Here is a 17,768-nt window from a genome sequence, read left to right on the forward strand (position 1 = left end):
GCGTGGTAACTCCTTGCAGCAGTTCTAGGTGGGTTAATAGCCGAGAATGGGCCAATAGAGGCTTCTTAGAATCTTATTGTATAGGCACTTGACTTTCATGTCAATAAAGTTCTTTGAATGTTGCCTGAAAACTTGATTCAGATCCAAGTAACACCTAGGATTAGTTTGGCTTGTGCGTTTGACAAGTGTGTATAGTTATTATCACAATCTTCTCTTCTAGTTGAGGGTCTTCCACACACACAATTGTGGGAAAGAAAAACCCTATCAAAAAAGGAAAATAACTTAAAGTGGCAAGATGACCTGGGAGCAGGTGTATTCACTGAAGCTGTTCCTAACTCACTTTGAAATTAACTAGATTTCAGGTTGAAAGGCTTGAAGTGTTGAGGGTCAAATTCGTTTCACAGAGATCATCAAAATGGTAACAAGATAAAGTTATTCTGTAATTATTATTGTCCATCCCCCACATCAAGATTTTTTTACTGGGAACCTTTCTTTTGTAAGAGAATTACTGTGCAAGAATTTTAGTTCCTAATGTGAGAAGCTTTTGAAATGGGGGAAATTGCTGTTTTTTTGTAATAATTACCTCCTTTAGAATCAGCATCTTCGAAGTGCAGTGTGGTAAGAGTTTTCAAATTAAAAAGTTGATGCCACAGTAATCTCCTAAACCTTCACAAGTTCTGCTTAAAGAACTCTTAGAATTAAGCCTATATCTTGCAGCTTAATTCTACTTGGATCTGGTTACAAATTCTGCATCATCAGGGGACTATATCTAGACTACAGGGCCCTGTCTTGCAGATATCAAAAGCATCTGAATGTAGCTTAGCACTACAGATCTTCTAGATCAGGGGTTCTCAACCTTTTTCGTTGTCGTCCCCTCCTCTCTCCCCCCTGCCCAACAAAAACCTCCATGGCCCACCTGTGCCATAGCTGGTTTTCTGCATATAAAAGCCAGGCCCAGTGTTAGGGGGGTAGCAAGCAGGGCGGGGGGCCCTGCGAAGCTAAGTTGCTTTGGCTTCAACCTCGGGTGGTGGGGCTTGGGGCCCTGGCTTTCTGCCCTGGGCCCCAGCAAGTCTAATGCCAGCCATGCTTGGTTGGCCCCCTGAAAGCTGCTTGCTGCCTCCTGGTTGAGAACAACTGTCCCAGATAACTTGCCCCAGAAAAAGGCTTGTGGAAATCCCTCCAGAATTCCAACTATTTCTCTCTACCCCAATCGTATTTTTTCATATCGGTCAAACTTTCAGTTGATCAGGTGTGGACGTAAGTTGCCAAAATCCTAAAAGAGCCATGTGTCAATTAAATGATCGTAACCATTTCAAGTTCACTAAAGCCTCACTCCTAATATTCATTCTTCCATCTGTTAGCGATATGACAGTTTCTCTCATTCGTAACTGAAGATAGTACCAACCAGGTAAAGTTGTTGTTCTTAAGCTTGCTTTGAATATACTTACTTCACTTGCATGTGGCTGAATGGAGAAAAACTGCTGTTTTGAAGGGAACGAGTACATACAAAACTTTGAGCACCTTTAAAAAAAAAAAAAAAAACTTACTAATTAATGTACAGAACCACAGGCTGCTTTCTCAAAGTCACCAGTGTTGTGCATGCCTCTCTTAACTGCAGTTGTAATGCGGTGCAGCCATGAAACCCAGCTTCAGCTGGTGGATTATAGGTCACAGAGCCCCATGTGGGTTTGCACTGAAAAAATAGTTTGACTTCTGTGCAAATAGCTGTTTTTCTCACCCAGGACCAGAAAACATCTAATGTTTTGTCACTTCAGTTCTCACTGGTTACTCACTAACAACTTAAAGCATGTCAGAAAAGTGTTCCTATGACTTGCCTGATTTTGTGTATGTTTTACCATTCTTAATGTCTAACTGTTAAGACAATACTGCCTCAGTAGCAGCAGTTGACATCTTTCTCACCAGTGTTTAAATACCGCAACTGCATATAAGTGGCTTTGGAACAAGCAAGGTTCTCCACTGTAAATTTCTGAACATTCTGTCTTCAGCATCACTTCTCCGAACTTCCCCATTAAGAGATTGGCTCTGGGAATTCCTTAAATGCTTAAATTATCTTCACTTCAAGCTGCACCGTGACATCTTTAAATATTTACACCGTTGTGTTGAAGGCTTTGTATGTGGGATTTTTTTTATTTAATGGGAAAGGGGTAGTGAGTTGCTGTAGGTGTTTTAATTAGGAACAAATACGCAAATAAGAACACTCTGGGGAGTGAATACCCGTAGCATGGCATGGTAGAAAGTGTGGGGACTGTGACTGCTAAATGACAAGTTGATTCAGCATGTTACTTCCCATGGTAATGCATGCTACTTTCACACTAGCAATTCAATTCACTTTACTGCATACTTATACACCTTCACTTGCTGGCCTGAAAATCTTCTCTTTCTGTTGGGAAAAGCCCATGACTTTTACAATTTAATATGTTGGTAAGAGGGTACCATACTTAGCAACTCCAAGATAGAGACTAATTCTACCTTCTGATCTCCACTAGCCATGAGTAGGAGTCTGGAGTTTTTCCTCCAAATAGGCCCTGTGCAGATAAATTTACTTAGACAATGTCTGTTTTGTTTGTTTAAACTTTCCCTCACCCTTCACAAAACAACCACTGATGTAAAAGCTACATTAGACACTCCCTTGTTTATATAACATTTGTTAAACATTTAAGCAAAATTAGACCATCCCCATTAATGTTCTTTTTTCCTAATCTATCATGCTGCTTAGTCTGTCTGCTGCTATTGCTGACCACACATCATAGCAGATAAAACATGACTGAAGTGAGAATTTTTTTTTTAATGACCTTCATAAAATCTGCTCAATATACCAGGCACAGTTTCCTGACTTCTGCCCACTTTCCAGCAGCTTGTATATACTGAACTACCAATTACTTAACCTTGCCATTTACTGTTGTATTAATTGCACTCCTTTATTCTCTGCAGAGAACAAGTGATATCAAATTATCAGCATCTAATGGCACAAAACTTGCGATCTGTGCATCAGTCTCGGAAACTCTCCCAATCTGCTTTCAGACGGCGTGCAAGGAGGCTCCAGCATGCAGTCAGCACTTGGACGGAGATGGCCTTAAACAGTATTAACAATGTGTGAGCAAATGAAGGATTAACTATCTATGGGAGTTGGAGGGGTGTATTGTCTTTTTGGATTTAAGTGATTGTGCTTTGAATAAGCCATTAACTTTTTAAAATACTACCTTTCAATTCAGCTCAGGTCTTTCCTTCTATGGACGTCTCCTGCCAGTGGTGCAGGGATGATATTAAAAAGTATATCATTTGACAACCCCTATGGTATTGCCCACCAATGGAACAGTAAACTGAACTCACTTAACCAGTACTTACACTAGACGATGCCTGTCTAATTTGAATTGAACTTTAGGGCTAGATTAAATACTACTGAATGATTTTAAGGAAAGACAATAGCATCTGTGTCTGACACCTGATCTGTGAAATTGGAATAATTGCTTCCTATACCTCCCCCAGGAGATGTTGAGGACTTAAGTTTCTACAGAGCTTTGAAAACTGAAAAAACACCAAAGCTTATGCTTTTCCAAAGTGCATGAATTTCAGTGGGATTTAGTGGCCTTTGAAGACTTTATGCTGTGCACCATAGTAGACAAAGTAGTGTCAGGCTCTGACTTCAGTTACTGTGGGTTGACATCGGAATTCTGTAGTTACTCCAGAGTGACACTGGAATTAAAGAAATTACTGCCAAAGTGAATTAAGATAAATAGAATCAAGGCAACTTGAATTCTGAATGAGCGTGTCCAGGTGATTGAAGTCAGAATGTATGACCCCATACAGTTCACAGGGTTTGACTGACTAATGTAACTATTTCATTTTAACTGCTAACAGTTGGGGCTTCATTTGTCTTTCATGCTACTGCTATAAGACATCAACAGCTGAGGTAAATATTGCTCTTGGAACATGTACACACAACTGAAGACACTAACAATTAATATACTAAAGTTGGAAGTAACACTTGTTGCTTAACATAATTTTGTGCAGTGGCACTAGTTAAGTGTTTCTAATAGCTTTAACATCATTTTTATAGCAAAAGAAGGTCAGGCTCTATAATAGAGGTAATCTTAGTTTAGCAAAAATATTAATTCTCTAACATTTCAACAAAGCAAAGGAGGTGTGTTTTCCATAAACCTCTAGAACTCAGCACCAATGCTGTTCCTTGAGCTATAGCTTTTTTCTAAAGAGAATAAGTAAACAAGGAGGGGAAGTGTCTTTAAAGCAATCTGTCAGTGTGCCACTACAAAATATTGACATTTAGAATTTTTAAACTTTGACTGTTTGTGTGAATTCTGTTGCCACTTATTGTAGCCATCTGAAATCTATCACTATTGTCTTGCTTCATTCTCCCTAAAATATTCTATTGGTATCGAAGTCCAAATTTTGTAAGCAATCTTGCACGAATGCTGCCCCTATCTATATTTAAATTGAGATTAACTCTTTTTTTGCCTGTTGACAAACCAGACTGTTGAAAAGGTAAAACTTTAACAATGGGGTGGAACCCCTTCCTATTTGGATTTAAAAAGTAGATAAGGTTTATTATTTTAAACCAGGGGAGGGCTTTTATTTGAAGTTTTACTTGTATGTACTGATCCTTGACAAAATAGACCTTTCATTCTAGTGATGTCTTGCTGAATTCTGTTTTCAGACTCCCTTCCCCTTTAAGAAAAACCTCAACCACCATTCACCTCGTAAGTGGGAGAAATGTTTGTTCTTGCTATTTCTTACAAATGCTTTATGTGCATTAGTATCTATTATAGGTTTTGACTAATTAATTAAAATCAAGGGGACTGCCCGGGGTGTGTGACAAAGATCCCACATTTTGGAATATAGGGTCAAATCCTGCCCATCTCCTTTTTCTTCTTGAAGCTCAGCTGGCAATGCTGCCTTACAGCAGGTGAGGAGCTAGAGTTCTCTATTTTGACTAAGTGCAGGGTAGTTTTGAGCAGCTGTATCTAACTACCTTTTGGTATGTCTTGGAAGTGTACCCATTCTGAACAGGTTGATCAGGTGCATAATGCCTGAGGAACTTTCCCACACCAATGTAAAGAAAAACCCACAATGCTGTCCACTTAAAGGCAAAGAAGGTTTTTATTTAAGTGACTAGCTTTTTATAAGATTTTTAAAAACCAGCTCACATCAAAATCTAGACCAATTGTAAAAATCTTACTCCTTAGTTCATAATATTTTAAGAAATTCATTATTGTACATTTTTTTAAATTTTTACAAGGCAGCCATAAGAAATATAAACATTTGTCACCATAGATAGAACCTTCCCACTGACACACTATTTAAAAGTATACACTTAGTAAAACTGTAGACTCAAAGACCATGTACAATTTCAAGTCTCCTTACAAGGATTCAGTTATAAGTAGACATTTTGTTTTCCCACATAAATAGAAAAATAAGTATGCATTGGGGTTGGGGTTCTGCTATGAGACTGCCATTCCTGACCCTTCTAGACCCAGAAGTATCTTTCGATATTTAAACTTGCCATTTTCCTTTTTAGTGTTCCATTCTGCATGTAAACCTGCCTGTACTTAGCAGTCAATATGCTCCAAGATCTTGACTACTGGTCCAGTGCTTTTCTGGGTAAGGAGAGGCTAACTCAAATTTTTCCACCCGCCCCAAAAGCAGGCCCAGTTTTAAGGGAATACTGTCAAATTTTAAAATAATTACAGGCCAGATCATCATCCCCTTCCCATGGATCTGAGCCAAAAGGGGAGTGTTAGCTGTGTTGTCATTTTAACCCTAACCACTCCCCCCCCCCCCCCCCCTTCGGAGCTCCCTTCCACAGTGTTCCAAGCAGGATCGCTGGCTGCTGTGTAGCCTGGGAAATGAGTAAGTTATCATACTCACCCTAGTCTGTATTTAGAACTCACTTCCACCCTCCAGTCTCCTGTGGAACAGCTATGGTGGCAGGGTGAAAAGAGGCCACATGCCTAATTTCTCCACTAGCTAAATGGAAATTCTGTGACTCCATATTCAGAGTTTTCAGTCCCTTAAATAGGAAAAAGCCAGTGGAGGAGATGATCCTACATAATGTAAATGCTTTTCTTTAGCAGCAAGTTGCTTTTATAGGTATCAGTCAATTTACTTTCTCATTTTTGCTTTTAGTGCTGTACTACAGGGAAATCTTGTTCTTTACCAATTGTTTTATATTTAGTCTTGTGCTTAAACTTTTTTTCTACTTGGGAATTTATTTATAAGGAAAAGTGCTCTTGCTATTTGCATATAATCTAGCTTTAAAAGCACACAACTGGATTTGTTTAAAGAGATGCATAGGCACAAAACTTTTGCAAAGTGGAAGCAGGGCATCCTGTTCAGTAGAACCAGGTACAAGGGCTGTTTACATGGATTCTGTGCCCCCAAGAGTGTGAGAGTTTAACAGCAGTGTCACCATCTTGGCTAATACTGCTTAATGAAACAAATTAAGCTTTCTTAGCATATGGCTTGTTCTGTCTCCCTGCAGCTCCTGAAATGTGTCCTAGCTACTTTGAAAGCAGTAGCAAATAAGAGGAGGGGAGCCCTGTATCTTCACTAATACCATCTTCTAAAGTCTGAACTCTCCAGTGTAAAAAAGGCTGCTTTGTGCACTAAATAGTGGAGAATGGAACATAATTTAATGCTTTTCTTCCCATCTAACCATATCAAAATGGCAGCTAACTCTTGAACCCCAGTGAGAACCCCAGCTTTGTAGTTCTCACACCTAACAAAATAGTATGCTGGATAGATATAAAACATGCCACAGAATAAACAAGAATACTTTGGTCAAGCAAGAAGATTTTTGTTCCAACAGCACTAGTGTAGGCAAACATGTACTTGAACATTTCTTACTGACATACTCATCAAATTTGGATTACCATTACTATGCATGTCTGTGGAATATTCTGCACTCTTTACAATGCTACTTTTTCCCCAAAACTTACCTAACAGGACAACAAAATAGACCAAACAGCCATTGTAAAAAATGCATATTGGTTACAAATTTGCTGTGAAAGCTTTACCAAAACTTCACATAAGGTTGTTATGAAGTCAGTAAATATACACACACGCACAACACACACCACAGCTATGACGGTGTCTTTTCACAATAGCTCAGATAAGTCCACCACTGCTAGTTAATCAGATTTTTTTTTTTTTTACAGTAATAAACTGGGTCCATAAACTTGGCAGAGAAATAAGTGTTCCTAGTCACAGCCTACCTTACTTGTGCATTAAACTTTGACTGCTATGACTCATTTTACATTTCCAATTACTCTCTCAGCTTACCTGGGCAGAAGACTGTGCTTTTCCATATCAAGCAGTCAGGAGGCACTAAGGTGCAGAAATTATTTATGTGCTCAAGCTGTGTTCTGTGAGCATCCAAAACTTCCACTGATGTCTTAGTTCACAACCAAGATAGTTTTGAGTGTGCAAGGACATCTGGTAGTAACTTGATACATACCCACACCTAATCTGCTAATGAATGAGATTTTAAAAAGCACTGCTAATCCCCTGGGTGAAAGTTTAAGCAAAACTGAACGAAGACTTAAATTGATTTTGAAATTCCACTTTACTCAATGGGCTCTGAATTAGGAAAGTCTGCACCTATGAATCATAGCATGTAAACAATTTGGCAAGAAGCAAATGCTTTAGGAGATAACAGGGATTGACAATTTAACATAATTGGGCCTAGGTCAGCCTCCACAAAAGAGCTACCTGGACACAGCATAAGTTAGGTATGAGTTTTAATATACAGCTGGGTTCCCAAATTTCCAATTACATAATAATTTGTTTGTAGGCCTAGGTAGTTCATTCTTCTTACCATACTGATACTCTCAGCCCCACTGAAATGATGACACCATTTTAGTGACTAATAATCTAGAGCAGAAAAAAACCGAATTGCTTTAAATCTGAAATTTTGGAACCCCAGTTTCCAGCTGGTATGAAATATTAACCTCTAACCTGAATATGTTGTGGGATTGTTTGCAAAGGTGCTTAGTTGGAGGACCAGTGAGCAGAGGGTAAAACATTCAATCCCTGAGCAATAAGCAAGATTGGAATTATTCTAAGGCCACATGAGTTCCAGTATCTCATGAAACCGAGTAGGGGAGTTAAATTATTCTCATCTGAATTCTAACATTGTATGTAGTAACATTTAAAATGCTGACATTGTAATCATGTACACAGACTAGCACTTATTTCACTGCTTAAATTATTATACTGTTAAGAGAAGCCAGCACAATGGCTTCTAGTCAAGAGACCCAGGTATTAATGGAAAAATTCAAGTTAAAAAAACACATGGTTAGAACTTTCAGGCTCATTTCCCTTAATGATGGACACACAATTCCAACTAGATCTCATTCTGGAAAGAAATATATATAATAGGAGAATTAGATAAATGTATAGGATAATTGGTTTTGGAGCCTCGTGGCTGATAGAGGTAGACGTTAGCTAAAGCAACAATAGCTTTGAATTGCACAGCAGGCACAATAATTACCAGCAGTGTACATGCCGTAACACACAGCTGCTTTAAAAAATGGAATTTCGAGCTAAACAATCAATGTCCTCTTTAGCTCTGCCCATCGGATGACAGTTAGGAATTCAGTACACAAATCTGAAAAGTCTTATGCTCTCTTACCCGATTAAACTTGGAGTAAGCTGAAAAATACTGTATCACCGAGGTTTTGCAGTGAAGAGAGCCTAAAACAATTAGGCCAATCACCACAGCCTCAAGCAAATAAAACTGCTCCAAGGACAATAAAGCAGTGAATCTATAAACCATTAGTGGTCAGATGTAGATCACTGGAGCAAGCTTTTTACTGTATGTTCTGAGGGCATTATTTTGTTGGTACCTGTTAGTCAGAAGAGATGCATCAGATAGGGATTGAGCACCAACCACCCATCTTCATTACTTACTTTTGCTTTCTCCTAGAGCAGCATCAGGGAGCCAACTTCATCACTGAATAAGCAGCCATGACTCCACTAAAGTCTGTGGAGCCATGCATGCAGATACTAGTAGTCAGTTTAGGGCAGGGAGCTAGTTTCTGCCCTGCCCTGCTTTGCAGCCGGTGTGATTTCAGTCTGGTTGCAGAGGGTGGAAGAGAGGGACACAGAGGCTAAAGACAGAACACTTAATAACCATTTAAAGTGCTGTGTGTTAGAGGACTTGTGACATTACTCATAAAAAGACATTTGTAAACCTAAAAACTATTTTAAGTGTTGCTCTTGGAGATCTTACATTTAGCTTTTACATCCAAATGACCTTGCACCAAGGAAACACTGAGCAAAGGACATAAATAAAACAGTTACCTTTAAGTACCCGATCCTAAGTAGTGTGAGCTTGCAAAACATTTAGTGTCTTAATTTTAACTTCAAAACTCCAGTTTAATTTAACAGGGATAAGAGAAACATTAATTTTATTGTGAAATGCTATGAGATCTTTCAGGAAATATGAAGCTAAATTTTTGCATGTGGACTGGTTATAAGTGTAATACAAAGGAGCAGGTAACTTTGGCATTCCTCCCTCAGAATAAAATACAGAAATGTACCTAAGGTGCTCCATTAGTAGAGCTAATTTGCTGCTTTCTTGGGTAGGAATCAGCCATCAGAACCTCTCTGGCAGTTTGGGGTCTTCAAATAATGCTCGTTTAGGTTTTCCCTCTACTGCCTCATTGTCATTTCCCCAGAGCATTCCTTCTACATACTATAGCTCAATAACTAATAGGCTCATTTGAGCCTGCATTCAAGATGGAGATGACTTGAAAAATGGGTAACTTTATCTAAACTCTCCCAGGCTCATAAACCAGTTTTTAATGCTTAGAGAGGTGGTTTTCCTGAGCACTTACAGCACTGATGCAGATTGGAAAACGTGCTTATGTTAGGGCCTAATCCTGAAAAGTTTTAATAGTTCTACTGAATTCAGCTCAGTAGGAGTTATCACTGAGTAAGAATTTGCAGGATCTGGCTCTTTGCTTCTATCCTAAAATGACTACAATATTTACCTCTGAAATGTGAGCATTTAGGGCAATTCCCACACAGTTGCCTCCAGTAGATCCTTCTAACTAAGCTGAGAACATCTAAACGGAATTTTTCGATAATTAGAAAATGAGTACTTTAACTGGCACCTGCAATTTCATAGCATCTAGTTCCTATGAAGCGTAAATGTGGGTATTTTAAATGCAGTAAGATTTTGTTACCAGAAACTGCATCTACAATTTCATAGCATATAGTTTCTTTAAACAGCAGCGGCAAGGGAAAAATTACCAATATAAAATTGGTGATGATTTTATCACTCATTTTCATCCATTGTAAAATTCTGGAGACACTACAGAAGAGGGGTTTTTTAGCTTACCTAAGAAGGATCCATGTCTTGTATCGAAAGGGTCAAACCCATCTTGTTGCTTGGAGCAATTCAAACATTTGTACAGTCACCAGTCTCCACGAAAAATGTGTGATCTTCGTATATAGCAACACTATCAGTGCTTCAGACTGCAGTAAAGAGACTTTTTTTTAAAAAAAAAACATCAAGTGTTTATGATTTGGTTCTTAAGTAGATTTCTCCAGTGGGTATTTTAAGTCTAGCTACCTCACTTATAAGATGTATAGATCAGAACTTGAGCTGATGCACATTCATCAACACCATAAGCCAAAGGAAATTTTCTTGGGTTTAAGGCACCCAAAGAGTTTGCCTTCCACATTCCACTCCACCTGCACTTCCCTTCTGTGTATAACACTTTCTCAGGAGTATAGCAGCAATTGATACTGCCATTAGGGTTTTAAAACGTAAGCCTTCTCTTTCACTCATTTTACCTGCTTATGCTTTTTTTAAAGGTACTACTAGTTAACTGATGTCACTCCTTTAAGCATCTTCCATTGAGTAAAACCAACCTGTTACCGCTTTTCTCTTATTGCACATTTTATAATGTGTATTGTAAAAAAAAATTCTAAGACATATTTTTGCAGTTTTGATGTTAAGCACTTGCGATAGTTTTAGATCTGGGATTTTAAGTTTTATAATAGGTGTGTTAAGAGGAACAAACAAAGTTCCCTACTTGGTTTAAGAAGGCAGATTCCAGAGCAAGGAAGCCTCTGGCTGTGTCCCACCCCATGCCTACAGGTTGATTGGCCGGCACCCAAGACTTATACCTCAATGCTTCCTAAGGTGCAGACTCAAATTTATGGACCCCGCCTCGAACCCAGGCTATGGGAGGCAGGTGCCTTTCGTGATCTTTGTCGGATTCAGGCTGGCTCTGGGCACGCTCTGGTTTGGGGTTCGACGAAGGTGGGTCAGGCTGCTGCACAGACATAGTCCTGCGAAGGTGAGTCCTTTTCCGTAGAAACTCGGGCTGGGAGTGCAGGCCAAAGCTTCCTTTCCTCAAGATCATCCGGGAGTTGTTCTTCTTGGGCCGTGAATGGAGACTGAACTCCAGCAAGGCTAAGTGCGCCGCGTAACCTTCACTGAGGAACTGGAATCAGGGAGGGAAAGAGAAAAACACTATACATTAATGATCCGTGTGAGCAGGCTTCCCATCAATGAGCAATCTGCCTGGTTGGAATGGTGGCCAGACAGACTCCCAGCAAACATGATCTTGGGGGTGGGGGTGAAGCATTCAGCATGTGCTGCTTTCATGCCAGCTAATGGACAAGCACTGCGTATTGACTAGGCCCAGCTATGTGGTTCCTTCACAACAGCCTCCTTTCTGGAGTGATGTTTCCAACTTCAGTGTAACTAGTTAAGTCAAGGACATGAGAGGCCAGACTCTCTGAGATGGAGGGAACAAAATGGCCTTTCTACCACTTGCACTTATCTCCTCATACTTCGTTTGTAGTACTCTACTGTAATGAGGGCGGGATCCTGCTCCTCTCTGGGAGCTGTCCTTTCATACTAAAGCACAAGAAGGGCCCAAATGGGTAACATTCTTTCCCCATGAGTTCAGCAGCAGAGCTGCATGAGAATCAGAGCCAGGGTAGAAAGAAAACTGAGACACCCCCCCCCTTTAGAGTGACTACACTCCTGATGAAAACACATGGATGATTAATTTTGGACCACTATGGCTAGAAGATGCCAATATTGAAGACATTACAGCTGTGTATCTTAACTTGCTCTTTCCATTTGGTCCTATATTGTACGTGCAGCTGTCAAGCAACCGGCACTCTTGAGATGCTAAAAGCCTTTTGCCCCATTCTCCTAAGTGAAAATGCCCTCTCTAGGACTTGTGCTGCCCTGGCCACAGTCAAGATTTATCTTCACTTTTCATCTGCTGTGCATGTCCCAAAAGACACTGACTTTTTAGCAAGAGTTACATACCTGACATTGAGTCTGGTATTTCTTTGTCGGACGTCCAACTATGTAGATCTGGGAAGGCGACAGACCCAAAACATTGTACACAGAAATATCCTTCATTGAGCCATACGCAGCAGAAATTTTGATGTAGCACTGAAAGAACCAAGGCAAATATTGTTTTAACTGCACATGCTCTGAATGGCTGACCCATATCTTATAGCAGGCATTTTCTTTGTGATGAAGCTCCGGATAAACTGATGTTACTGACCCAAATTTATAAACTTGCCTTTGTTTAAAAAAAAAAAAAAAAAAAAAAAAACACAGCAGAATTCTTGCCAGTAAAAGTGGTAAGATGATTGCGTTTTTAAGTAATTGCTGGGATTAGGGTGAAAGCCAATAGGAGTTGGGTGCTTAACTCCCACAGGCCTTTTAGAATAACCCTCCCTTTATTTCTAGAAGCTGAACAAGAATTGCAATAAAAATAATGTTTCCATTTGGAAGGTCCGTATGAGCAGGGGGTACTTGAGAAGTCTGATCTTCAGAGGTGATAAACAACCATAATTTATACGAGTGAAAATGAGCCACATTTTCCCATTGGATGTGAATCCAAACCATAAACATGACTGACCAGGTTCTCAAAAGCAACATAACCCTAGTCTGTCCTCATATCTGCTCCCTACTGAGAAACCAGCATAATTTCCTGTAGCAACTAAGATCCTTAGTTTTGGGGGATTTTATGCAATCACAGCACTAGGAATGGAATTTAGTGTGAATCAAAAGACCTCCATATTTGTCTTATAAAAGTGAAGGTTTTGCTGCCAGATTCAGGTCACTGAAAATTATCAGGCAGAGGTAGCTACATAGCAAATTTAACCCTTCCGTCATCCCTCCAACGTGCTTCAACCATGACCCTGAGGGACCAGAATCCATACAGAAGCTTATCAAACTCAGCCTGGATTTTTCCTGATTCTTCATAATTAATACTTTTAGCAAATGGAAGGGTGCAGCAATTATCAGACATCATGATGGCTGGATTCTCTTAAATCAGGACAATAGCTTGGCTACACACATTTGACCTTGTACTGTTCATAGCTACTGGATTTATTTATATGCATCATCAAAATGAATAGCCTGGATCCAAGACCCTCAGAAGGCAGAGCAGCCTTCATTGCATCTGAATCTTAGGAAGGAAACCAAGATACAACAAAATACCTTGTAATGGACAATGGTCTTTTCCTTCCAAGGGGGAGAGACCCTCCCCTTGGGCAATGACAATAGAGATCTGACTTTCCAGCAACTGATCATTTGATTCAATATGTGCAAAACAGCCTCTGTTACCTCTTGCATTAGATTCCGGAGGAAAATAGTCTTTTGTCGTAGTGGGTCATGAACAAGCCCATCTGAGAAGAAAATCATCCCTTGAGGAAAGTTGTGCTGAGATAACCACGAGACCACTCTCTGCTTTTGCATATCAGGACGGCCAGTGATATAGATGATCAGGTATCCCAGATCCTGCCAGTGTCTGTTAGAAGCAAAAGCAGCGTGGGAGAGTGGAAAGCGGGGGAGAAGTCACTATCCACTTTAGTCTTAACGAACATCTTTGCTGAACATGGTGACAATTTAAGAAAAGCCAGGCATAATCTCTCACTAGGTAAAAGGCTAGCTGGGATGGGGTCAGGTTTTGATTTTAATAGCTAACATCCTGGTGCGTTCATGCAATAATTTGTATGCCTCAAGAGGAACGGGGAAGAGCAATAGGTAGACTTGTGCAAATATTGTTGTATAAAACACCGGGGATATTTCCAAATATATTTTATCTTCAATATTCTGCACCCTGTGGATTCAGTCCTGCTGTCCTTGAAATGGATGGAAATTTTGCCTTTGACCTCAACAAGAGCAAAATCACAGCCTGGGAAGCTGTGATGCTCATCACTCCATTTTCAGGAGGGCTCAAGGGGCTCTGAGTTTAAAATGATAGACACCAATTCTTCGCCCAGTGCAGCATTAACTGACTTCTTAAGTGAAGGAATTAAGTGGTTCTTAGAACTTATTCTCACAGTACTTTACATCCGGAAGGTACAGCAGGCCTCAGGATTAAAATTCATTATAGCATAAAATCCTTCAATAACTCACCACTCTTTTTGATAATCAGAGTAATAAATGGAAAATTATCCATTGAGTCCATGCACTTTTAGGCCATGTTTCCTAGAGGCAGCCTTTTAACTTTAACTTATGATTTGCATGGTAAATTGCACCAAACATCTAAGGTGCTATAAAATGTGTAAATTTCTGTGCAAATCAGGTATAGCTAGATGTCTGAATGGTACAAAAATGTATCTGCAAAGAAGTCTGGGCTTAATGAACAATCTGTTATTTCTTGCTTCCAGTTTGATCCCCTTTGTTAAAAAGGGATGAGGCAGGGACTCCAAAAACACTAATGTGTATGTGTCCCTTACCGGACAACGTCGACAGCCCCAGCTCGAACTTTGGGGTCACTACCCATGATTGAGACACTTGCTGCAAAGGAGCCATCAATGCTAAACACCACACACTCCATTCCCGGGGGAAGCACAGTCAGGTAACTGATTGCATTGCTCTGGTCACCCCTGTAGAAGAAAAACAAAGCGAAGCATCAGAACTCAAACTCTGTGAATTACAATGAAAACCAGAAATGATGTCTGTCTGGAGCAAGGCATTCAGGGCTCCACAAGCCTAATGGGACTTACTATCCTGTTTCCAGTTTGAACCACAAAGTAAAGATGTTGGGACCCTTTAAGAAGCTAATTTTCCAAGTCCACTGGGCTAAAACAGTGAGACTTGCATAAATCTAATTAAAGCAGTGCAAGGCAAAAAAAATCACTGACAATACAATAAAGCCCTCTAGGCTTTGTCCCTTTTGTGCAACATTAGAAATAAAAATTACCCTGGGTTTTTTAAAGCAACCTAAAAATATCGGGCAGCCACAAGTGTATGGGGAAAAGCGATGTACACTTCTCTCACTGTGCATACTTGCAAAAAGTCAACCTTACTGTGCAACAGAAATGGACAGGAATTGACCATCCCTCTATCCCTGTTTCTTGTGCTGAAAATGCTGGCCCAGAAGAGTAACAAATTCACAAAAGGGGAGAACTCAAACACGAGGTGCCTACTTCCCTACATGGCTTTTCTCATGTAGAGCTCTGGCATCTGCAAGCTTCTACTCATCGAGTATTCTTTCACTGGAGTGCGGCTCTCAGGCCACCCGCAAAAGGCAGGGGCAGAGATCCCACAATTCCCTTACCTTTTCCTGCCATATGAATCGTGTTGCTCTGCAGCTCTGACCCAAGCCCTGCCCAACTTTGTCACAGTGAATGTTACAGCTATAGGGGAAATTATATCTGGTGTTACTGGCAACATCTTGCAGGATGGATTTCTGCTTGGAAATGTGCCCGCGTCACATGTCAGGTCCAGGCATGACCATTTAAGGGTGAGGAAGTAATAACTACTTTCATTCTAGCGTGAAGCATATTAAACCTGCAATCTAAGGCCCAGGGAAGCAGGAGATTGGATCCTGAGTCAGTTGCAACGTTTTAAACTGCAGACTTCCCAGAAGAGACATTAATTTGTTTTTAAGCGGCCCTATCTTCTCAAATTGATTGCCTGCTATTCTACAATGGAATTATTATTAATTAAGAGAATATATATGTGGAATTGGAAAGCTGATCTTCCATTTGATTAGCTGCGAGGACACCTTTAATTCCATTTTTCTTTTAGAGGAGACGTTTAGTGGAATCTGCAAGTTATTTCCCAAGTGGGCATGAAGTTTAACTCCAAAGTGGAGTATTAAATTAAAACTTTATGTCAAAGCATTTAGCAGTTTTCTGACTAAACATAAAAAGCTTTAGAAGCACAGCTGCCCCCATCCATGCACTTAGGCAGATTAATTTTATTTCACACATTTTTCCTCTTTATGCTTGACTCAGCAGAGGGCTTTTCATGAAACTCTTGAGAGCTAGGAGAGAGTCAATTGATTTCACTTCACTGAATTGTTGCTTTAAGGCTTGTGTTTTTCAATTTAAAATAAGCATGGCACTGATTCCAGAATTAAAGTGATTCCTTCAGTCAGACTGACATCAACAGATGAACTGAACTGCAGACTTGGAACAAGGCAATACCTTCACTATCCATTTCAACAGGAGAAACTGGTCACCACCCAGAGGGATACAGATCATCCCTTCAGCCCAGCCCCACCCACAAGCAGGCTCTGGATTACCCAAGCTACACCTTTGCTTGGGCCTTCAGATGGACCTGATCCCCTGCATTGACAAGACTAAACTCTAGTTAGTGGCGTCCCACTGGCTGTTATTATTTGTATTACTGCTGTGTCTATACATTGCAGCCGAGATCAGGGCCCCAGTGGGCTGGGCATTGTGTGAGACTCACTGCCCCAAAATGTTTAATAGGCAAAGCATACAAAGGTTTGGGGAAAGGAAGGACTGGGAAATGGACACAAAATGAGATGAAGTGACTTTTCCAAGGTTGCACAGGAAGTCTGTGGCAGAACTACCATGGCCACAAAACCATCCTTCCTCCAGTATCTTATTCAGATCTGTAGTTGTGACTCACGTGATGTGAATGACCATTACGAAGCCCAGGGGAGGCTTCCCTGCTAGTGAGGGCTTTGTGATACCATAAAGCACTTTGACTAGTTTTACTCTTAGCAATTAACCAAGTCTGCCTTCAGTCTAGAAAGCAAAATTAACAGGAGACTCGTCCCTCTAAAAGCACATCATCCCCCTTATGTGCATTAATTAAAAAAACATGGTTTGAGATGGCAGCTAGCGATCACATGTGTAGTTTGTTGCCAGTTATTACTTGTACTGCAGTAGCACCTAGGAGCCCCAGTCATGGACCCCGCTGTTCTACATGCTGTACTACACTCAGCAAGGCAGCAGTTCCTGCCCCAAGGAGCTTGCCATCTAAGTAACCCCCTTTCCTCTGCTTCCGTCCATCCTCACTAGAGCCAGCGTAGCTGACTGCCTTGCTCATCTTCAGAACTGCCACCCCTGAGTACATCAAATTAAAACATCTGTTCAGCGGGGGGTTGCCAAGAGGTCCCACCTCCCAGTGTAGATATCCTGATCATAGCCCCACAGTCAACCCCTTTAACTGATATTTTCCCCCATTCCCTCTGTCTATCCACACAGCAGCACCCATTTCCACAGCTGCAACAGATATGTGGCCGAGCTCTGAATGCCCTCTCCATCCAGACAAGGGCCATCATTTGGCCCGTATTGTCTAAAAGCACTGTCTCTTTTTCTACATATTGAGCCCACGATGGTGGAATAAACGTCTCCAGAGCAATAACTTTGCTCAGCGTTGTGGACAAACAATAAGTGCCTTTGCTCCGTTTGAAGAATGGCACTCATGCTAAATGCAGGTTTTTGTTTGTTAGTTTGTTTTTTTATGGCATAAC

General features: G+C 40.5%; 2 protein-coding genes across 19 annotated transcripts in view; one reads left to right on the top strand and one right to left on the bottom strand.

Annotated features, from left to right (window-relative positions):
* PIMREG (PICALM interacting mitotic regulator) overlaps positions 1-4,665 on the top strand; it is a 79,632-nt gene extending 74,967 nt beyond the window's left edge. For 7 of the 12 annotated variants that reach the window (XM_043531091.1, XM_043531092.1, XM_043531099.1 and 4 more), the window contains exon 5: positions 2,953-4,665. In XM_043531091.1, the coding sequence (XP_043387026.1) occupies positions 2,953-3,118 (166 nt within the window). In that variant the 3' untranslated portion in view covers positions 3,119-4,665. Of the gene's footprint in view, positions 1-1,361; positions 1,409-2,952 lie in introns of all 12 variants that reach the window. The other 5 variants (XM_043531094.1, XM_043531096.1, XM_043531100.1 and 2 more) reach the window with 2 other exon arrangements.
* A 6,192-nt stretch (positions 4,666-10,857) lies between these two features.
* The window catches only part of PITPNM3 (PITPNM family member 3), a 338,711-nt gene continuing 331,800 nt past the window's right edge, over positions 10,858-17,768 (bottom strand). For all 7 annotated transcript variants that reach the window (XM_043531087.1, XM_037880424.2, XM_043531085.1 and 4 more), the window contains 4 exons: positions 14,770-14,919; positions 13,652-13,835; positions 12,338-12,466; positions 10,858-11,495 (listed from right to left, as the gene is read on the bottom strand). In XM_043531087.1, coding sequence (XP_043387022.1) covers positions 11,187-11,495; positions 12,338-12,466; positions 13,652-13,835; positions 14,770-14,919 — 772 coding nt within the window. In that variant the 3' untranslated portion in view covers positions 10,858-11,186. The remainder of the gene's footprint in view (positions 11,496-12,337; positions 12,467-13,651; positions 13,836-14,769; positions 14,920-17,768) is intronic.

Source organism: Chelonia mydas, chromosome 17 (assembly GCF_015237465.2).
Source record: "Chelonia mydas isolate rCheMyd1 chromosome 17, rCheMyd1.pri.v2, whole genome shotgun sequence".
Taxonomy (NCBI): domain Eukaryota; kingdom Metazoa; phylum Chordata; order Testudines; family Cheloniidae; genus Chelonia; species Chelonia mydas.